Below are 22520 nucleotides of genomic sequence, written 5' to 3'. Positions count from 1 at the left end.
TATATATATATATATATATATATATATATATATATATATATATATATGATTTCTGTTATCTTCAGTAAGCGTTCTCCACAGCAGTAACAGCCTCTTTGCAAACTGGGTCCAGTTTTCCATCTCCACCTACAGAGAAATTAGGTTTTCAGACGATGACTCTGCTTAACGTCACACAGTGATATCACATTAACGTAACACGTAGTCTCCGCTTTCGGTCGAAGGTCAAAGCTAACCAAACTCACCAAACTCCAGCTGCTTTACATTACAACTGAAGACGATCTCCCCGTTGACCACGAGCTCCACCATGTTCCACTCGCGCGTGTTTTCCAAGACGCATTGGTGCCCGCGCGATCTCAGAGCGGCTGCAGACATATTGGACGGACACTGTTTGAACTCACTTAAAACAGTCAAGACAGACACAACATGCTGGTATCCTTGTTGGACTAGCAAAGAAACATACCCAGAAGACCCTGAAGGCGCAAAGTCCTGTGTTCTACTACTCCATTGGATTCATATGGTCCATTGCAAAGAGTCACCTGCGCGTTTTTCGGCATTGTTTGTTGTGGTCACCTCACCTGGGTTACTGTTGCACACTATGCACCTGTTGCAAACATGACCTCTCTGAAATCTGTCCAAGGATTTCTTTGCTCCACTTGTTAAAAGTCAACTTTCAAATATTATTTTTTAAGGCTATGTGATCTAATGGTTCTTTAGTAGACCATCAAATGACATGTATCTAGTTACGATAAATCAAATATCAACATTATTATAAGTCAATATACTGTAAGATTTAAGACTCAGATTTTACTTTTTTTGCACCATAAACTTTATTATAACCATATATCACAAATAAGATACTATGATATGACTTACTATGCTGGTTTATGGCATACAGAACTCAGAATGACTTTATAAAAGGATACTTTTATTTTTAGACATGTAATTATTAGCACATGTATTGTTGGTACATTATACACAATTTATAGACATTGAAATTGCATAGAAGATTCTAGTTTAAACAAGTTACCTTAATCTTCAGAAAATCATGATAGCAGCATGCTATTTGCAAGTTGACATATAGTGAGATGATCACAAACTACTTTTGCTTGACACCAAAAAATATATTTACTCTTTTCTTTGGCTGATTCATCACAGTTTAGTGCAAAACAATCAAAAGCTCAGCTTGATTTTTTTTTTTTTTAACCTACACATTTTGACAGACGTTTCTTGATTTTTTTGTATGTGACAACAGAAAATGTCCTCTATAATAACCAAACACCTCTAATATTCTCTAAGTAAATTACCATCAGCATGTCATACATTTTACAGTGTACAACGAACAGCTTTACGTAACATTTTGTATCACAGTTACAGTGCATATTTTGTGAACGACTCCAGGAATACATTGTGACAGCACAAATACACTTAAAATCACATCACCACTATTTTCACTGGCACTGACAGTTCCCTATGATTTTTTTCCATTCTTCAAAGCTTGTGCCTCTTCCTGTGATGAAGTCTGGGTTTCAGCCTCCACTTTAGTCTGGTCTGGTGTCTTCAGTAGAATCTGCGGCAGTGTTTGCTGATTCTTGGTAAGGTCAGTTGGTCTCTGAGGTGCTTTGTTTGGCCAGTTTGTGTCTGTCTGCGTGTGCGTCTCAAGGGTCTGACCCTGTCTTTGCTGCGCCGGGTTGGAGCCGTAGTTACATCTATTGCAGAGATCCCTCATGTCCAGGAGTCCCTGCACCAGACTCTTGACAAATTCTGCTGAACATGTCTGCGAGCTCTCGCGGAAACTGGACACTGAGAAGATAATGTGGTCTGATTGGGGGTTGTAGCACGCTCCATATCCGTTTGGAACCACCGGCCCGTAGCTGCAGAACATCTCAACAGTAGTAGGAACCTGAGGGAAGACCAAATCCTTTAGTACTGAACTAATGACAGTTTAGTGTGTTCAAATACTGCTTTTAGGCCATATATTGAGCTTTAGTAAGAAATGAATGATCAAAGCTAAAGCAGCTGAGGCCGAGATACCCTGAAATACCTCCAGGAAAATGTTGGCTTCTACACTTCCCATTATGCAACTCAGCAGTGTCTTTCATTTAGAGCTGCAACGATTCATCGATTAAAAGAAAATGAATTGCCAACTATTTTGTTAATTGATTTGTCGTTTAAGTCATATTTCAAGCAAATATGCAAAAAATTTGATTCCAGGTTTTCAAATGAAGATGATTGAAGAAGTTTTTCTTGTTCTTATATTCTAGAATATCTTTTGTATTCCGAACTTTTGGTCCGATACAACAAAACATTAGATGACAGATAAAACTAGAATAGGAGTAGAAAGGACATTGGACTGCTTTATTAGATTACAAAAACAACAAAAAAAAAAAACAAAGCAATTGTTGTTCACTGTTTTGGTGACAACACACATCAGTGTGGCAGTAAAGTATCGTTGCAGCTCGCCGGGAAGTGACCGGACGCAGCTCCAGAGAGATGGCTGGCTAGTTAGCTAGGTAGCTTGTCATTGTCAGTAACGATGGGGAGTGAGGCGGAGGGACAGTTAGATCCAGCGCTGCCAGAAGTCCGCTGTACGGCCCCCCTTTTCTGTAACCAATGTAGCATTAAAGCATGACGGAATTAGCAAATTAGCCAGCTGTCCACTAGTTAGCTGGCCAGCTAGTTAATTCCACCATGCTGAAATGCTACACGGGTGACAGAAAAATTAGCTAAGTTGTCACATATGGCGATAGCAATGTGCTTTCCTACACCATGACAAGACATGAAGCATTAAGTTGTTAAATTGTACTCTTTGAAACATTATAACTGCACCGCTCATTTTATTCATTACTGCAAAATCTCACCTCAGTGAGTACGCAACGTCCCGTAAGTTTGTTTAGTTTATGATGTGGACAATAGACCACTGCTGTCACAGGCTGAGCAGTACTCCTTGTAGTGAGTAAACTGAACTTCATGTGTAAAATCGGTTGATATTTCTGATTTAAATATAGTTGCAGTCTAACGTTTTAAAAATCAGATGACAATACCTGACTTGTAGAGAGAATGAACTGATTACTGATGAGATGAGCTTCGTCTTTGAATATTTCTGGCTTCTCCATCTTCAGTTCATGTGCAATTTCACGTAGTCCTAGTAAGTGATTGTCTATTGCCATCCCTGTAATAGCCTGAAAATGAGAATGAATACATATGTTATTGTGTTTTCTTTGGCAAGTAAAGTCAATGTTGTCATAGAAATCAGTTTGAGGTTAGGGAATAGTCACCAGAATAGTATATTTTGTTTGCGCGGTTATGGCACTTCGTAACATCTCCATCTTCTCTGTATCCTGGAGATGTAAACAAATGAGAGTCAATTGCTAGATTATTAAATCCCTTTACTTACAGTAAACAAAGTTTTCATGGTGAAGTTCATCAACGGACTGAAGTAGAACATCGAAACACACTCTCAAAGGCAAAGACAACTGCCAATCTCATTTAAATTGGACACTATGTATCTTACGTTCGTGCTCAGTTTCCCATCAGTCATTGCTTTGACAAAGGCCAGAGCTTCTGGTGTGGCTGAGCGGATGTTGTCGACCCTGCCCTCCTGAAAACGCCGAATAGAAGCACTCTCATAGGTTGACACCGGTCTGCCGTGACATCTGACACAAAGACAAAGCCTTGTAGCTTGGTGCGCTGGGTTAATGTGACGTATGAGAATCAGTCCTGTTGTAATCATCTCTTTCTTACCGGTAGTAGGCTAACTGAAGAGCAACCTGGATGTAGGCATCGGGACTCATCTTCTGCTTCTTGATGAACTCTTTCCCGTAATCGAAGAATTTGTGGACATTCATGTCCAGATTTTTCACCTGTCTGAGCAAATAAGGATACACCTGAAAGCATCTACTCACATATTTGATTTCACAGAAACTAGAGTTAACACACACCTCTGTAGTTTGTCAGCAGAAGAGGCGAGGAGTTTGTGAATCTCTGGAGTACATTTCCACCGGAGCCTGCGTGGTGCAGGCAGCTCGCTCACACTTGCCGCCCTGACCAGCTTTGATGGGCTTCCAATCCTAATTTCACATGAGAATATTATATCAATTGGCATGCTTTTTTTTAGGATAGTCTTATTTGGATTTTCTAATCATATCACACACACATTTTACATTTCATTTCTTACATGTATTTCAGCAGATATTCTGTGCACTGCACAAGGACAATTCCTTCAAATGCTGAGTGTTCACACACAACTCCGCAGCAGCCGTCAGCTCCTACAACAAACTGACACAGTCATGCTTTTGTCAGTGGTACTTTCTCATTGAACCAAACTGCAATGCTTGATTGTCTAAGATTCAGTTAATTTGCAGTGAATAAATCATTTTGAAAAAGAAAGCCAATTAATTCGAGACATTTGAATTCTTCATCAAAACATCTCCATCAAAGTTCATGCCAATTAAGGAGATCCCATCTTTACATACATTCCTTTCCTCGCTTCATTCTTGTTTTCTCTAACTGTTTAACAAGTTCTTTAAAACATTAAGGGACAGTGTGCAACATGCTAAGGAGGCCAACATTAAAAGTAGCCTTACTAGCTCACTGTGCTCACTAACCTGCATTGGCTTGTCATACCAGCGGTTGCCCCCATTCTTGGCCACTCCTCCGCCGTGCAGCATCAACATGGCTCTGGTTGCGTCATTTAGCCCCAGCCCACTGGCGTCATCCAGACAGACCAGACACAGACAACGTTCAATCATGTCCAGAGAGTCCCTGTTAGTAGACTCTAGAGCATAAACAAAGTCAATTTGTTGGGGCAAATAGACTTGGAAACACTGAGATCCACCTGACTTAAAAGAGTTTCGTACCTCTCATTAGCACACTGCGAGACTCTGCCCACTCTGTCCGTCCATCTGAAGTGAGGAGCCCAATAGGTGGGAGCTGCTCTTCTTCGCTGTCAGCCATCCTGGAGATCTTCTCCAGCTGAGTGAGCAAGTCTTTTTCCTTCAGTCGGCGGAAGTTGATAACCACATCCAGCACAAAGAACTGGACAGAGGTTCAGGTTGGACAGTAGATGTTTCAGTGCACTCGTCCTTCAGGTCTTATTTTAATATTAGCTGGGAATATACAATGCAGGCTGAAGCACACAGGAGAATTGTTTCTGATATCTGGTAGGATGTGCATGTTGAAGGGCAGCAGAGACTTAAAGGATAATTCTGTTTTATTACAATTAGTAATTGTTAAACTTTGATAAACTGGTCTATGACAACTTTGGATTTGTTTTTTTCACTGTGTCTGACCTGGTTTTTACAAGCCACAATGATGTGTTCAGGCTCTGGCATCACGCTACTCTCCTGGGCCACCAGTGTGTCCCTCTCAGGCCCCGGTAGGCGGTAGGAAGTGAAGAGGCGATAGTACTGCTCCATGCAAAGAGGAGTTCCAGCCAGCTGGCCCCGAGCATAGTCCACAGGCAGGGCACGTCTACACACAAACGTACATTACTTTGTCAGGCATTTCAGTTACACATGAATCATATGTGATAAATGATTCTGTTGTGATTGAATATCTCAAGTTCATTTGTCCTCTCATTGAAAAATAACTTACGAATCAAGAAGAGTCTTGTATTCCAAAGCCCCAGAAATTAAGTGAGCAGCAAACCTAGGGAAAAAAAAAAACATTTAAATTGTAAAATACTTTCCAAAACACACGCATGTTGTACTTGGTTTCTCCTTCTCATACTCTCTGTACTAATATTTCCCTGCATTTAGCCTTGTTTTTGTGTAGCTGTATTACACTTAACAGTATAAATGCTACATGTAGATCATCTGGTTAAGGAGCCAGTCTCAGATCAATGCCAAGTTAACCAAACCTCTGCCTTCATTGTCTGTTAACCATGCCACCAGTGGCCTGGCCTGGCCTCGCAGCCCTCGAGGTGTTCTGGGTAATGACCCTATCTGTCAATGTATAGCATGGAAGTGTTCAATTTGCAATAACCAATCAAAGCCAATCTCATTTCTCATGTCTTTGACAAACAAAAATGGCCTGTCAAGTGGTACATTTTTGATTTTTATAATACATGGCAATTTCAGCTTCCTCCTTCACAATTTCACAACTGGGTGACAATGCACTTCTGTGATCTGTCCTGAGGTTTCCCTCATTTGTCTCCGTTGTGCAGTGTCTCACACCTTAAAGAGTCCATGGGAGCCTTGAAGTGCTGCTGTGGGAAGACCATCACAGGACTGGAGTTGACGGGCAGAGCCTGTCTGTTGTTCAGGTACATTTCATTCAGCCAGTAGTCGTACACCTACAGTCGGACATAGTTTAATATTGCTTTTACACAAACTGACTCTGCAAGTCAGTTCATGTTTTCCTAATCTGTGAAGGGTTTGTTTACATCAGTATTATTTGTAAACAATGTTGTAAAACAGACACATAATTGTATTTATAGTCACACAAAATGCAGTTTATTTGTGCTCAATGTTAACATTAAAGATCAAATACATTTCATTATAATGCTTAGCGTCACTGAAAACAATTTGTTTGAAATTACTTGCACACACCTTTATTGTGCTTATGACCACATGATTTTATTTACCCAGTTTGCCTTGTTGTCCCTCCTCTCCATGAGTTTGCTCTGTAGTAGCTCCCCCACTCCTCCAGGTGCTCCAAACTGCTGCACCACATGTCGGGTCTTGTTGAACTGTTCCTCTGTGAGTAGGTGGATCATACCCCTCAGGTACATGTCCAGTGTGTCTTTCAGAGCGGGGAGCGGCAGCTTAGGAAGACCCTGAGCAGTGTGGGACATGTCAAACTTCAAAGTCTCCTCTGCCACATGCAATTTTTAAATTGTTTTTATAAATATAAATTCAGCTGCTTGCCAAAGTTGTAAATTGTTCACTTGACTCAGAAAAAGAGAATATTTAATTGAAGTATAAAAGCATAAATTATTCTGATAAAATAGAAAAGTAAAATTTGATGTCTAATTGTTATGAGTGTTCTTTAATGCAATTATATATTATACGTTACTGATCGTTTGTAAAACATTCATCTCATGCATATTCCAGTGAAACAGACTCTATATCCATATATACAGTAGATACAGCGGGTAAAATAAGTATTGAACACGTCACCATTTTTCTCAGTAAATATATTTCTAAAGGTGCTATTGCCATGAAATGTTCACCAGATGTCGGTAACAACCCAAGTAATCTATACAAAGAAAATCAAACAAATAAGTTCAGAAATTAATTTATGTGCAATAAAATGGAATGACATAGGGAAAAAGTATTGAACACGCTTACTGAAATTTATTTAATACTTCGTACAAAAGCCTTTGTTAATGTAACGGGTTGTATATGGACCCAAATGCAACACACAGGATTCCAGAGATCTTTGTCTTTTATTCCTAACTTCAAATATAGCAGGCAGAGTTCAAACAGGGTCAGGATCAGAAGGCTGGTGGGTTTACCGGGAGTCAGGCAAGGCGGGTAAAACAGGGGCAGGCAGGGTTTCCAGATACGGCAGGCAGAGTTAATCAAGATCAGGATCATGTTGGGATCTGACCCTGCTCTCCTGGCTGGCTGAGACCTTCACACGTGTTTTTCAAACAAAGGAGCAGCCATGTTCCTTCCTTTCACCAAAACGACTGACCTGGGGTCTGCAAGAAACCTCATGCCGGATGACCACACCCCCCAGCTCCAGCAGAAACCTGATGCTGGTCCCTCATTGGCCAAGAAAGGGCCCCCCACTGGTTGTGCCACCTGGTTTATAAGCCTGAGCACAGCTAGAATTCTTCCTCTTCCGTCCAGACACCGCTGGTCTAAGGAGATCCACAAGGCTCTCTTCACTCCGGACACGCGCTGGTGTCAGGAGGTCCACAAGGCCTCTTCACTCCGGACTCGTCCAGGGGACAAGAAGATCCACAAGGCTCTTCCGTCCAGACATGCTGATGTGAGGAGGTCCACAAGGCCTCTTCCCTCCGGACCTCGTCCTGGCAACAAGAAGATTCACGAGGAGCCGCGGCCTCATCAAATCCTATCAGGTCACATGCAACATTCGCTGGTCGAACAGACTGTGTTTTATTTTGAGTTTTGGATCCTGTAGTGCGAGAACGGATAACTTCTTTGCCCCGTTCCCCCCTTTTTTGTGTACACACCGCCGGCAGAAGGACGATTAACAATCTTTCCTCGCCGAAGATTTCCGGGAAGGACGACCCAAACCTCGTCCCTCAGCCGAAGTTAAAAAGCCCCTCTCTGCAGCGAGGAGGCCGAGTCTGCGCCAGCCAGCCCCAAGGCCGCGCCACCGAGAGTCAGCGACTCATCGAGGACAGAGTGATTCCTACCACTGGAACCAGACCCTACCGAACGAAGCTTCTACAAGTAAGAGTTACTGGTATCTGGGCCTAGCGTAGCTTAGCATTAGCTTAACTTATCCTATTCATTATGTCATTATGCCTGTATCTTGTTGCGTTAAGTTACTGTCGTGTTATAACGTGTTATTGCGCAAGCATCGCGGACCACGGAGTCCCGTTATATTGTGTATTTCCTGCTGTAACTCTTTACATTAGATCCGTTGCTGCTAGTGGATGTGGAGGTTGTGATTTTATCACTTCAAAGACCAAAACTACGGTGGCGGAGCGTCGTCTCGCCGACCGAGTTTCGGGGTGATACGAGAGCAATACTCGCATCTCACCGCAGTGATAAAGATCTGTTTTGTTTTGGGGATTATTTTGTTTGGTTTTATTCTCTCTTCTTTAAATCGGCTCTGCGAGTGAGATTGAGAACCGCAACTATCACCGTACAAGCGTGAGCGGTCGGTTCAGAATCCGACCGCAGAGTTTACGAGTGATCAGCTGTTCCTCACATTCTCACTGCAGCACCGAGCACCGAGCTCAGAGCTCTCGCTCTCTCTCGCTCTCTTCCTACTAACCCGCACACACATAGTTAGATTCACTGATTTTGGGTGAACCTCTCAGACACGTGGTCGCATAATCTATTGTCCCAACCCACATTGTGCGCCGTCCCACGTGGTTACACGTAGCCACCTCTCAGCTATCTTGTCGCGGGTCCCTAGACTCCGCCATCTTTGCTTGTAGGCTCACACGCCCCTTTTTAGGTTACGTACCATCACTGTTTGAGTAGGCCCCCCCCCCTTCGTTTCCACACACACACACACACACACACACACACACGTATATATGTCTATATACATATCCTTACCCCACTTTATTCATTTGAGTTTAGGTATTAGACATATAATTGTATGATAGTGTTTGTTGATTTTGATATTACTTGATTTGATCATTTGTTATTTTATTTAGTAAACTGTTATATTTTAAAGAACAGTTGTCTGTGATTACTTGTGCATATGTGTGTAATAATAACTGGATGTAGTGGCCTGTGCTCGAACTTAAACCTTCACTCTCACTCTTAATGTGTAATAGTACTCAGACTATTGACATTATGAGTGAACACTAATTATGAGACTTAGTTTTATTGTTTGGTTATTGGTCCCTGTTCGCAGGGTGGTGCCCCGTTATTAATAATCATTAATAATTGTTACCGACATTAATAATTCTATTGACGTCAAGAATTTAGTTTCTTAGATGCTGATAACCCAAACACGCTCCTCTACGTTCCCAACAATCAGAAGGCAGGTGGGTTTACCCGGAGCCAGGCAAGGCGGGTAGAACAGGGGCAGGCAGGATCAGTAACAGGAGATCAGTCCGTGAGAGTGTGCTGGAGAGTCTGGCATAGAACCGAAGAACAATCTGGCAAATGTGTCTGGGAGGCAGGAGTCTATATAGGGGCTTGATTACTGATCAGAGGCAGGTGAGTGAAGAGGTGAAGGGAGTTTAGACTAATGAGGAGGAAGTGACTGACAATAAGAGTGAGGAGGGTGTGGAGCTGAACTGTGACAGTTGGTAATGACAGATTCAAGATGCCTCCTGTATGGAGAAACTAGTCGCATGCATTAAGCAATAAGTAATGCACTCAACCGCTGTGGCCTGAGGCACGCTCACCACGCAACATTCCACAGAAACAGCATGTTGAAGCTTGTTTATTAATTAAAGTTTGCTGCACATTTAGACAAGCCTGTGAAATACTGGGAGAATAGAGTCTGTTCAGATGAGACCAAAGTTGAACTCTTTGGATGCCATAATACACACCATGTTTGGAGGTCAAATGGCACTGCACATCACCCCAAAAACACCATACCAACAGTGAAGTTTGGAGGTGGGAACATCATGGTGTGGGGCTGTTTTTCAGCATACGGCACTGGCAAACTTCATATAATTGAAGGATGAATGGAAAAATGTACCGGCACTGGCAAACTTCATATCATTGAAGGATGAATGGAAAAATGTACCGAGACATTCTTGACATTCTTACTTGGGTTGTTACCGACATGGTGAATATTTCATGTCAATAGCACCTTTAGAAATATATTTCCTGAGAAAAATGGTGACGTGTTCAATACTTATTTTACCCGCTGATATAAGTAAAGTATATATTTACATCTCTTCCTCCAAAACCTTTAGAGGGCTCTTGGTCCAGAACTGGCATGTTGGCAGTGCAGAGGGGCAGCCTTTGAGACAGACTCTGTGTCCACAAATAAAATGTTATCAAGATCATGCAAGTCGCTTTATATTTGAAGGTCTAACTAAGAGCAGTTGTCTTTAGATGTTGCACTACTGTGGGAATATGTCAGACAAAAGTACAATGCTACTCAATAAATAAAATGTATCACTATCACAATAAAATAATGCACACTTTGGAAGATGTTTGCATATTTTTCAAAATTGTTTAGCAAACTTGCCTATTTGATGTCAACAAGCTGTCATAAATAACACTAATTGGCTACATTTACCAAATTTGAATAAACCCTCACTTAAAAATAGAAATGTTTTACTCACCAGAAGGAAAAGAACAATCACTCGTCCTGGGGCTCAAACAAGGAGTTTAGGTTTATCCGTTTAGACTTGAATCCATTTCTGGCGAAATTTCTTTTAAATTTCACTACTTTGATCCTTTGATTTTCAGCATCTTTCAATCTTCCAGCATGGAAAGAGCGTATATCCCTCGCTGGCTCAGGAGAGATGCTGAGAGGGTGTACCTCACTCTCTTGGCTGCCAGGCTCCTCCCAGAAGTCCTGCTATTCGCCGAGAAGTTTATTTGGCACTTCACATCTTCACGCCACCTTATTGAACGCCTCAGATGCTCACACGCTATGCCGACGAACACTTAGAATGTATTTTGTATGAACTTTCTCTTTTGTTTTGTGGATTCTCAACACTTTCAGTCCAGTTTGAGCGCATTGATTCCACCGAACTGCATTTGACTGATTTAATTGACGTTATATGCAAAGCTTTGCATTCTGAACCAGCGCAGACGCTGTGACAAACTGTTGAATTTACACACAATATCAACTTCAGGAGCCTATTAGTTTGTTCCGAACTATTTGCTTTAATTTCATCCGGAGAAGTTGCCCTTTATATGATTTATGTGTAACTAATAAGCATCATAATACCGCCGTAGTAGATTTAATATTCGATTGATCAATTAATTCGTGTTCAAAGGCGAACGTTCAAAGTGAAAAAAACGTGCGTTTTAAAAATACAACCGTAATTTATAAAGTAACATCATGTTATAATCATTTTGTCAGTGATTCCTTCACCTGTAGAGGAAAATAAATGTCAACTACCACAATAAGTGTAATTAAGTATACGTAATTTAATGAATTGCTGAAATAAATAATTTCCATAAACTGTATCATTCACATAATATTGATTTAATTATTTACATGAATATACATGTATGTACAGTCGTAGATCACACAAGGAGGCTATGCATTCCAGAAGTTCATCATCCAAAATAAACAAAAAATAATCAGACAACAAGACGCAGATTTCAGTTAATTTCCAATCGTTGTATCTTTCTAAAACCGTCGTGTGACACACAGTATTGCATATTGAGTTTAGCAGCACAACTCTGGCAAAATCAATACAGATTACATTGAAAGACGCATACATTATAATTGTTCTTTTGTTGAAATACATTTACACACATCCCTGAATATGAGTCAGTTTCTGATACAGTCATAACTACTGTTAATGAATAAACATTTATCTCGACAATTCTTTCACAATACTCTCACTTTAAGATGAACAAACGCAAGCGGGCGCCTTTCTACTGCAAACGCGTGAAGCTAATTGACTTGACAATACCCGGAGGAATTGGCACCAGAAGCAGTAAATAATTGATGTCTTTACACAATCGTAATCGTGTTATGCAATTGATTGGATCGGAAGAGATGCACACAATTCACCATGGGCACTTTGATACGTTTACACTTAGTTAAGGGTCATTTACGCATACTCTCCTCCTGAGGATTCCTCCTCAGAACACGACCGTTGCGCAAATGTTTCAATGCCATTATCGTCTATTGTTGTACACAAACCCTTTCTCTTCTTCTCTCGTTGCTCCATCTTAATCGTATCATACAGTCCTGTTGGGCCGTCTTCCAGTAGCATATTTCGCTCGGAGAACGAAGGCTTCATCTGTGTCACGTTCTTCAGCAGAAGGAGCGCCGGTGCGTAAAGTACATTGGCGAGGCCCATGCCCAAGTTGAGCTGGACAAAGCCCAGGTTGTGCACTATTTGTCCAGCCGCCACTGGTCCCAGGGCATAGGCCACGCAGTAAGAGATATCTGCGATGGCGTACACACTGCCATACACTGACACATGTCGCACATCCACCAGGAAAGCCAGGGTTGGCAGGAGCGCCGTGTCCACAAAGGCAATGCCAAAACAGATGCCGCACAGCGGGATCATGAGCTGTCCAAAGGTTTTACATGCTGGCACTGTACAGGAGCTTGCGCCAATGAACACCATACCTATAGCCCCGTAAAACCACTGAAGATGGGGGTACTTGGCTGCTAATTTGACAGTGAGATATACACCTAAAACATGAGGAAAGAAGGCAGGGAACCAAGTCATGCCGATCTGCCACTGGCTGGCATGCATGTTTTCCTCCATCCAGTTGGCGATAGTGGGTTCAAGAAAGGCGAGAGGGATGTTACAAACTGTTAGAGCACCAGCCACTACAGCTATATAAGGATCAAGCATCAGTTTATGCATGGGGGTGCCCACTGGCATGTTTTCTCTCTCTCGGTTAGAAAAGGGTTTCAGCACAGTCAGACACAGTATACCATCGAGGAGGCAGATACAGGCCAGAATCAGGAAGGGCACCCGCTTCCCTGCAAACTGGTAGAGGACCCCTCCAAAGGGGGGCGCCACAAGACTTCCAAAGGAGATGAAAGCCAAGGCAATACCCAGCGCTTTGCTCCTCGCTTTCTCCTCTGTGTACCTGTCTGCAATCAGAGCGATCCCCGCGGTGTCCGCGAAAGCCGAGCCGAAGCCCTGCATGCTGCGCGCCAGGAACAGAGTCGCGTAATTTTCAGCGAAGGCAAAAGTAAGGGTGGACAGAAACATGACATTGAGACCAATGAAAAGTGGAATTTCATACCCAACCCTGTCTATGAATGTGCCACTTAGCGGGTTCACCAGAAGCTGTAGGATGGCCTTGGAGGCAAAAAGAACACCAATTTGTAGGTCGAAGTTCCCCTTGGCTGTTTTGTGGAGGGTGCTGTTAGTGAAGTTGGTGTGCGGTGCAATGGCTTCGGCATGATCCGCTGCTTGCTGTAGCTCTTCGAGGTAATCGGGTATAATTGGCACGATGACCATGTAAAGCATGTTGTCCAACAAAAGTGCTGTACAGACTATTACTAGAATAATCCGTTTCTGCCGATCTGGGTCTTGGATCACATTGCCCAGTTGTTTAGTTCTTTCGCTCATCTGGGACAGTCTGGAGGCGGCAGATTGTGCCAAATTAGTAGTTTGTCCCTCTGTGGTCCCCTCCGGCTCCATGATTTGCTCCCTTTCTGCCTCAAGTCTTGTCTTTTGAGAAAGAAAATCGGCTTCCCCCAGTTGATTTGTTTATAGAATTGCGCACGCCTGGCACATCTGTTCTGTCTTTTACTTAGTTTTTTTTCCAGCACCGGGAGCCCTACTAGTGAGCTAGGTAACTTCCCTCTACTTTTCCTCTTCTCTATCCCTTGCGCCTTCCGTCATCGCACGCGCTTTTCCACTCCCGTGACTTGGACTCGTTTTATCCCCGTCGTCCCTAGTTGCTTCATTGTCTCATACCCCGTCATTCAGGTGACGTGCTTGTCCCAGGCAGCACTCACAGGTTGGGGATTCACCTACAGCTCACAGTGCCGGCTCCATCAGCGCGCTTGCTCTTTTAGGTCGGTCTTCATGCGCTCTTTTGGCTCCCAGACGTTCCCAGCTGTCTCGAGTCACCTGTAACGCTGTGAGCTAAGTCATCATTTTACATCAACCGGACTGGTTTTGTCGGTCGTGGAAGGAATCTACACTGCCGTTTGTTGACTCCCATAGGTGCCCCCTCCCCCTCTTCCATCTTCGCCGGTGGCTGTGACGCACAATCCTGCTGCTCTCCAGAAAATCTTTTATGCTGATTAAATACAAAATCCCGACAGTGAGTTGCTTCAAGACAGAGCCATGGGTGCTTGCGTCCAGTGTATGTTATATTTAACCTCCTCAATTTTAAATACTTAATAAGTGCAATTTGATTATTTGATTCTAAAAGTATGATATATAAATCGCTAAAACTCTGTCAATGCCACTCAATAACACAAGGGAACTTGTAGTTATACAACTGGAGCTCAGAAGCAACACGGCTCAAAGAGAGAAAAAACGCACTCAGATATCCGCGTTCCTTGATAAGAACACAAGTGATTCAGCACCACATTCAAGTGGACAGCGCCACAGAAGATGCAGCTGAGGGTTAAATAACGGAATTGAAACGTAATCTTTTGAATCGTTCAACGTTTCCTCTCTAATACAAACTCTCGCTGTATTGAGTTTGTAAAAGTTGTTTTCTGGACAGCAGGGAGTCAAAGTAAGTTTAGGTTCAAGGCCCCCCATCCACATTGTAACTGAGCAAAGCACTAAACGCATGATTCAAAATCTTTACGTTCAACTGACAGGGTTTCATCCTTATCATCAGCTGCATTTATATATATTATTGGCCCTTACCGACAACTTCCTGTTACTTTTCTGTGTGTAAATGTATTCTGTTCAAATTTAGCGTTTCAAAGAATCTCGCTTAAATTAAGACTTTCACGCTGGATAAGCTATCGTTAAATCTGAAGATATACAGGCATACTACTTCTGTCATATATAAACTTCAAGAGATCATGTTTGTTCTGCTTTTTAACCGAATCGATAGACTGATCTGGGGGTTTTATTATCGCTCGACTCCGCCATCTACCGGTTCAGAAAAGCTTCAGCAGATGTCACCAATATTAACCAATCCGTGAAAGCAATCTACTATTGGGGATAAATGATTTGTACATTTTTTCTCATATTGGAGTCAGCTGTTTTCTATGTTGTTGTTTTTTGAAAACTGTTAGAATTCAATTTTTACAACAGTGAAATTGCTTTGGAACCTGAGTGATCCACTCCATGGGATTTTTGTGTGTTTTTTCTGTCTTTTGTTGTTTCAGCTGCTTCTATATGTTATCAGAATAAGTAAAACTAAAGACACTAAATGGTCTTTTTTTTTGTTTGTCGGGTTCAGATCAATTATTAGACAGAGCAGTACTGACATCTAGTGGAGGAAGAATCAATTAGTCAAGGGACTCTTGAAAAGGACCCTACTGCACCAGAACCCCCCTACATATTTGATTCTGTCTGAAAATATAATAAAATCTGGTGATTCATTGCAAAAAAAACAACATGATTTGATCGTGATTGGCCCTATTAATGTTCGAAAGAGTTAGACTACTTGTGAATGAAATGCTATTTTCACAAATGTATTAACCAGAGATTTGTAAATTGGCATCTTAGGTTTCAGTCATGTTGCTTTAATGAACCATGAAAATGATTTCCCTGTTGGTTTTCTCTTTGGATGTCGTGTCCTCGTTGAGCCAGTAGATGTCCTCATAGCCTTATAAATGTTAACTGAAAAACAGTTAAAGGACAACTTTTCTCATATACAACTTTATCTATCTGTACTTGTCACAGTATTACAATGTCCATATTAGACTGTCAATGCCCTGCATCTTGTGGAGAGGCTTTGTTTATTTGCCCACATCGTACGCATGATGATGCAGTCACAGGCCGAGAATAGAGGCATAATAAGACTCATTTAAATGCAAGATAAACAAGACATTTAAACCAGGAAAATATAAATTAGAAAAAGGTGGCGTACCATCAAAGCGGCCAATGTCCGTGTAGCTTAATGTTTTATTGAAATATAATTGCTGTCGTGCTTCTACCTTCCTCTCAGCACGAGTAGTGTTTAACTACAAGTCATTTATATGGAAGGTCAGCACTATTCCCAACATTGCTTGTTGGCCCTTAAAAATGAAGAAGCGTCATGACCAAATTTCTGAGCAGTCTTTTTCTAAGATTGTTTCAGTTTAAGGGCTTTTGAGGAGACACTACAAGTGAATAGGGTAAAAAAAACAAACAGACGCATAGACAAAGCATTTTCTTTCCATTAGTCTAAAAGAAGACATGTTATGGGAGCAAAATAGCCCAAAATCTCAAAATTGACCAGTGCATTAAAAAACAATGTTTTTGCAAGGAGTGTTTAGAGTTTTGACTGTGGTGTCTAGAGTTTAAGTATTTTTTATTCTTCTGTTATCTCCCTTTAAGGGACCCCTCACAGTTTTTAGGTGAACTCAATCAGATAGGGAACCACTGTGCATGGGGCAAGTAAAGGGATAGAAGACAGAGTCCCAGTCTGAGCAACTCTACAGACAACCTTGTCCATCAGTCAGGTTAAAATATTCAAAAACACTATAAAAGCAGGCTGAGACCAAAACAAATTTAAGTCCCAGTTTGGCCTCAAAGTAAAGCTGTCCTTAAGGCCTGTTAGGGCCGTAATGTAACACACAACAACCAAAACATCTCTTAAGATATTTAACTTTTTTATTGCCAATGAAACATAGGGAGGGTGGTGGGTCATGTTTGGCCTGTGTGCATGACACTTGCATAGTCCAGATTTCCTGTTCGAAAGGCTGTTTTGTGCTTCTTTTCAGCTCTGTTAGTTTGTTCTGACAGATCGCACACTTGTTGTCTTTTTCGGAACATGGAAAACCAGTTGCAGCCAGTGAAATCAGGAAAACTGGGGAAAACAAAATGTTCTTGATACTGTTGGGTGGTGAATCAAGCCTTCCTATGAGAGCTCTGACAAGTGCAATGGTCTATAATATATACACATGTCAGATAACATTACTGAAGTGGTCCTAAGTTGAATACAATCAATTTAGATTCAAACCACTAAAGACGCCGTTCATTTTCAGAGAAATCTGAGAAATCCAGCCACTCGTTTCCCCCGGGGAGCTTTGTTTGACGTAGACACTTTAAATGCAGTCAATAAATGTTCGGAATGTTACCAAAAAGGGGCTCAACATTTTTCAGATTTATTTTTAGATGAAATGTTACATCACATTAGTGAGAGAACAGCTTTGATAATCACATTTATTTCCCTTAGTGAACATACTGTAACTGGAAAGCTTAAGCAGAGTCATGAAGGCAGGAGCTCTGTGTTGGCTTCTGGTTCACCCCAAGAGACTGCTCTCTCTCTCTCTCTCTCTCTCTCTCTCTCTACCTGATTAGTTATTTTGCCAGTTACCCCTTTTTTTGGGGGGGGGGCAATCTGATTTTAGTTCAGCGTTTTTGTTGACTGCTGTTGAGGGCGGAGTCAGAGCTGCCCTCATAACTGGATTGAATGTGTTGGGGATCAACATTTTTTTTGTTTTTACCAGTGATTCTGCTCTGATCTGGTCTGAAAGTAGCTCAGGAGATTCAAGATCAACATGTAATTTTGTGCAGTTGCCAAAGTATTAATTTCTAACAGCCATACAAAAGCCTAAGCCACTACAGCCAAATGCGCACACAAATAAACCTGTTGGACTTGGATTATTACAATATGAAGTTCTTTTTAGCGGACTGAAATCTGTAAATGGATAGGAAGTATAGAAAGAATCTAGAGAACGTATAGATTGGCCAAACATTCATAAGCAGCAGCAAGTTGCAAGAACAAGAGTAATTATTTGGTACTTTTGAAACGATATTGTGACAGTATGAGAGAAAGCCAGACACAACAGAGATGTTATTTAAATACTAAGGTGACAAATTCTCATTGTGCAGAAGAGCAGAGTTTAGATGTGCAGATTGTACACCGATCAAGAGCTGGGCCTTCAAACATACATTAGATGTGTTTATATGGACTAAGTGTCCTGTATGGAAACTGAACCACTCAACACAAATTAAAATGGAAAGCGAAACAGAATAACACATTCACTGCATTTGAGAAATAAGAAAAGTTGATTGATTGGATAATCCATGCAGTTGAATGGATTAAAAGCAAAATCAAACCCATGTGTGAAATCCATTAATTTAATCAAAGCATAGAGCAGCTGCTACCAATGCTGACACAGCTATTAATACAGGCACAACTCTTCAAAAGGGCTTTAGTTGTTCATATACCCCGACCTGAGGTACAAAACATGACGATGTTTTTTTATCATTTTGATGATGGGTAACAAAAATATGAACCAAAAATCTATTTACATAATAAAGGATGGAGTGACGCAGTATTAATAATTATGAATTAACACTGTATGTCACACATTATGTACAAAAACATGTACAGTGTACAATGTTTCAGCGGAGTTGTGCAGAGTTGCAGTGTAATAGTTACACATTGTGATAAACAAATGTTATGGTTCAGTAGAATTTAAATAAACAATTTAGGACAAGAGAGAAGAACAATACAAATTTGGCTTTAATTTAATATAAATGTAAAAACATTTTTTTCTTTGGAAGACTTTCAGACAGGTGCTTGTGCACTGGTTGACTCCTGTCATACAGGCACAGAAAGTGTAATCAGCATGTATTGTTCTTGGACACAAAAACAACACAAATTTACATTTAATCCCCGTTCAATAAAAAAGAAAAATCACAATTATTGCATCTACGTTGGAACTTGAATAATACTGAAACTCTCTCTCTTTGCTTGGGAACAAAACAAGGCACAGTCCTTATTGGACAACAGCTTACTAATATGACTCACTGCAGTAAATCTTAACCTCAGACCCTCACACGAACCGTGTGATAAACAAGCAGCCATGAGAACAGGATCAAAAATCACGGGGGTCTGGAGGTCATACACTGGCCCACTAATCCATTTCAAAACAGATGGATAATGTACATATATGGGTTCTAATTTTTTATTTCTCATTAATCACATTTATATACTCGTGGCTGGAGGACTCTGTGGCAGCTGGGTGAAGTATTTCTGCAAAATATCAGGGTATAGCCTACTACTTAGCTTAGAATAACATTTATAAAACGCATAGTAAAAAAAAAAGAGAATGATTGACCATATATTACAACTATGTCATCTTGTGCTCAGGCATAGCCTGGGTGTGGTGTAGTTTCATGGGAGTTATTTTTGACAGATTATAGCCCATCCCAATCCCTTTAACCTGTTGAAATACCTTCAAAGGGTTAATACAACCCATACAAATTATGTTAGCTAATTTAATAGATTGTGTCTGAGGACTTCACTCACATAACTGTTTTGAAATAAATGTCATATGACCTCCGTCTTCTGTAGTTTAGGGGGATTTGGACTTTGCTAACATAGCGTTTCTGCTGAGCTTGGTTTGAATGATAGGAGGACATGGGAGGGGGAACTGGAAGGGGACTGGGAGCTTGAGCAGGTTTGGTCAAAGTGCATGCACTTCCTCCAGTCTTTTTAAAAACATTTTATTATAACAATTATGGACATTAAAAAGTGAAGGGCTCCAATACTTCCTTTTAAAACAGTGGTCACTCACTCCAACCTATAACACGACAACATCTAATTGAAAGGAAATAGTGATAAGCATTCCTCATGTGCATGGGCAGACGATACGTTGAAAGGATCTTACGGTTGTCATTGTAACTGTAATCATCTTGGTGACATTCACTGCTCAGCACTCAGCAGAATGTTCTGTGTGTATTTGAGTGTGTGTCAGGGTGTGAATAGTGTGAAGTGGTCACAATATTGTCCACCCTATACTGGTCAAAGTGAGTAGTTTAATGAATTAAAACAGCAATTTCTAAAGGGCAGTGACGCACAGCTCCACTTTAATCTAGATTACATTGAAACACTAATCCTGTAAGAACACGGTTTCTTCAAATAAAAAGGTTTTCTAATACTTAATGTCTTAGGTGTGTATTTGATTGTTGTTTTAAAGTTGGATTTGTGTACAATACTATTGCATGTCCATGTGTTTCATGTAAATCACATTGTGTAAAATGGTGTGATTTCTCAAGTTCAATGAATTGATTGGAAGACATTACAGTCATTTTTTTTTTTTTAGCAGACGCTTTTATCCAAAGTGACTTACAATTCAGATTCTATCACATTTCTACACCGTAGGCACAGCTACGGGAGCAATTTTGGGGTTAAGTGTCTTGCTCAAGGACACATTGACATGCGACTAGCAGAGCCGGAGCCGGGGAACGAACCACCGATCCTCTGATTGAAGGAGGGCCCTGCTATCCACTTAGCCACAGTCGACCAGCTGTGGTCAGCATTACCATTGATTGTCCTGTGGCTGCTCAACAAGAGCGTGTGTGTGTGCGTGTGTGTGCGTGCGTGTGTGTGCGTGTGTGTGTAGTCATATGGGCCCGGGGTTATATAATGGGCTTCCCTGACAGTCACGATCACTAATGGAGAGAATGAATGTGTGGTGGATCTACAAAAGACTGACATTTCACCTTGTTTTTGCCCTGGCTGGGCATGAGGTCATTCACAAGGTGTTCGAATCAATGTGTCATTCCTACAAAGATGGTGATGAAGACGAGCTGAAAATAATGTCCTCCACTTTGGATGGCAGACTCTCTTTGTTCCATCCCTCACTGATCAGCAAAGGGAGTCTGTACACAAGAAAGATTTAGAGTAAGGCCGGTTGGGGAAACCATATGGTTGCAGCATTATTCAGTTATTATTCAGTGATGTGTTTTCTTGAGTTAAATATCAGATTTATTCCCACAGTGTGTGAATTAAACGCGTGCTGTTACTATCCTCTGGTTCTCATCTTCATTTTGTTCAACTACACCCAGTTGTTTAACAGTTAGGTAATACAGAAATCAAGTTATACTAGTTTCCTCCCTCATTGCTCAGGACAATGCTGATTCATATAATTTATTATTTTTTTTCTAGAACATTCCTCACTCACTTTGATTCTCTCTTTCTCTCGCACTCGTGGTCATGTTGCTGTGTAATCCTCTCAAAAAGCCCATATGAAAACTTCATTGGTTGACCAGACATAATCCTCAGTGGACTCTAAGTACCTGAATATGTTTGATTGTGAGAGTGGGGTGGAAAGCAGACTGTGGTGGTCTGCTGCCAGATATTTGGATTCAGATTTAACATAATCCAGCAGTTATTTGAAGAAGTCTCTGGCCAGTGTGGTTTGAATAATTATTCTGTGGACATAATCTGTGACGACAAATCATATAGATACTGATAAACGAGAGAAAGAGTAGTTTTTACTCCAGAAAGGTGATACATTAGGTATTTATTTTTCTAATTATGTATTGCATCATGTTCCTTGAAACTCTAAAAATACATTTGTACTGGCAGTTGATAGTGTTGGCCTGCAGCGCTTTAGGAAGTGGGGTCAAAATAACTCCTCCCACCAGATGACAGCTCCATATGTGCATCAACGTCTGGCGACCTTGATGCTCACGTCATGAAGGGTATGATGGAAGTTTTATATTGATAAAAATGACAAAACTCTTCTTAGGACAGGTGCATGTATGCATCATCGAACACCGTGAAAGAATGCAGGGATGTGTGTATCTTTTGTATCTTGTGTTTTACAGAGAACTGGCTAACAGAGGTCTTACATAACAAGATGACTCAGTTAAATGGATTTCTGAAGCTCTTCTGTGCATGTTAAAGACACGTGAGAGCTGGAACTGTTGTCCATTTCCCTTTGGGTCCGTTTGGGTAGGGGATTGTGGCAGCTGTTTATATTCTACCATAAGCTAATACAACCAGGGCTTCTCAGACAATCGATCAATGTATGTATGTAAAGCTAGAAACTGCCTTTACTGGCTCTCCCAAGGTCATAGGGGATTTTTACACCTGCAAACTGGATACTGCCCACCTGAGCAGTATGTTTCAGTAACAGAAGAGGAGAGAAAAGCAGCTGGACTTTTGTCATGATAACATCAATAGATCCCTACAGAAACCACACCTCAGAATGCCCTCTGGCCCGGAGATATGCTGCCCCTGTATTCAAAAACAAACAGGCAGGGCCAGATTCATCCCCTCTGCTATGAGGCTTAACAAACATAAGCCCTGGCCTGCTCCTGGAAGAACTGAAAACACACACACACACACACACACACACACACACACACACACACACACACA

At 41.3% G+C, this 22520-nt stretch overlaps 3 protein-coding genes across 4 annotated transcripts; all 3 read right to left on the bottom strand.

Annotated features, from left to right (window-relative positions):
* Positions 1 to 61: 61 nt before the first annotated feature.
* Positions 62 to 554, bottom strand: cunh10orf53 (chromosome unknown C10orf53 homolog). The gene is made up of 3 exons (XM_031872768.1): positions 461 to 554; positions 243 to 362; positions 62 to 126 (listed from the first exon to the last, which is right to left on the bottom strand). The coding sequence occupies exons 1-3, from the start codon at positions 552 to 554 to the stop codon at positions 62 to 64; spliced, it is 279 nt and encodes a 92-aa protein (XP_031728628.1).
* Positions 555 to 882: 328 nt separating this feature from the next.
* Positions 883 to 11269, bottom strand: chata (choline O-acetyltransferase a). 2 transcript variants are annotated; one of them, XM_031879010.1, is made up of 15 exons: positions 10904 to 11269; positions 10506 to 10589; positions 6584 to 6775; positions 6174 to 6292; positions 5593 to 5646; positions 5289 to 5469; positions 4857 to 5034; positions 4605 to 4774; positions 4175 to 4275; positions 3939 to 4067; positions 3742 to 3864; positions 3512 to 3653; positions 3276 to 3338; positions 3042 to 3179; positions 883 to 1900 (listed from the first exon to the last, which is right to left on the bottom strand). In XM_031879010.1, exons 2-15 carry the CDS (start codon positions 10551 to 10553, stop codon positions 1469 to 1471), a joined length of 2070 nt encoding a protein of 689 aa, XP_031734870.1. In that variant the 5' UTR covers positions 10554 to 10589; positions 10904 to 11269; the 3' UTR covers positions 883 to 1468. The 2 variants fall into 2 exon arrangements, with proteins under 2 accessions (XP_031734870.1, XP_031734861.1); XM_031879001.1 differs by lacking the exon at positions 10904 to 11269 and having other exon boundaries at positions 10506 to 10816.
* Positions 11270 to 11758: 489 nt separating this feature from the next.
* On the bottom strand, positions 11759 to 14418 carry slc18a3a (solute carrier family 18 member 3a). The gene has a single exon (XM_031838695.1). It carries the CDS (start codon positions 13913 to 13915, stop codon positions 12356 to 12358), a length of 1560 nt encoding a protein of 519 aa, XP_031694555.1. The 5' UTR covers positions 13916 to 14418; the 3' UTR covers positions 11759 to 12355.
* Between the last annotated feature and the right edge of the window lie 8102 nt (positions 14419 to 22520).

This window comes from Anarrhichthys ocellatus, unplaced genomic scaffold (genome assembly GCF_004355925.1).
Source record: "Anarrhichthys ocellatus isolate YVR2014 unplaced genomic scaffold, GSC_Weel_1.0 scaffold3, whole genome shotgun sequence".
NCBI lineage: Eukaryota > Metazoa > Chordata > Actinopteri > Perciformes > Anarhichadidae > Anarrhichthys > Anarrhichthys ocellatus.
Note: the sequence above shows the minus strand (reverse complement) of the source record. Positions and strands in the feature narration are given on the sequence as shown.

Bases quoted from the DNA above. Each gene is read 5' to 3' on its own strand.
- cunh10orf53 (XM_031872768.1), bottom strand. From the start codon at position 554: ATGCCGAAAAACGCGCAGGTGACTCTTTGCAATGGACCATATGAATCC. The intron at 363-460 runs GTATGTTTCTTT...ATATGTCTGCAG, and splicing joins GCGCCTTCAGGGTCTTCTGG to CCGCTCTGAGATCGCGCGGG. The intron at 127-242 runs GTGAGTTTGGTT...ATTTCTCTGTAG, and splicing joins TGTAAAGCAGCTGGAGTTTG to GTGGAGATGGAAAACTGGAC.
- chata (XM_031879001.1), bottom strand. From the start codon at position 10,622: ATGATCTTGATAACATTTTATTTGTGGACACAGAGTCTGTCTCAAAGG. The intron at 6,776-10,505 runs GTAAATATATAC...CACACTGCTCAG, and splicing joins AAGGTTTTGGAGGAAGAGAT to GGTCTTCCTAAGCTGCCGCT. The intron at 3,339-3,511 runs GTAAGATACATA...TTACATCTCCAG, and splicing joins ATGGGAAACTGAGCACGAAC to GATACAGAGAAGATGGAGAT.
- slc18a3a (XM_031838695.1), bottom strand. From the start codon at position 13,915: ATGGAGCCGGAGGGGACCACAGAGGGACAAACTACTAATTTGGCACAA.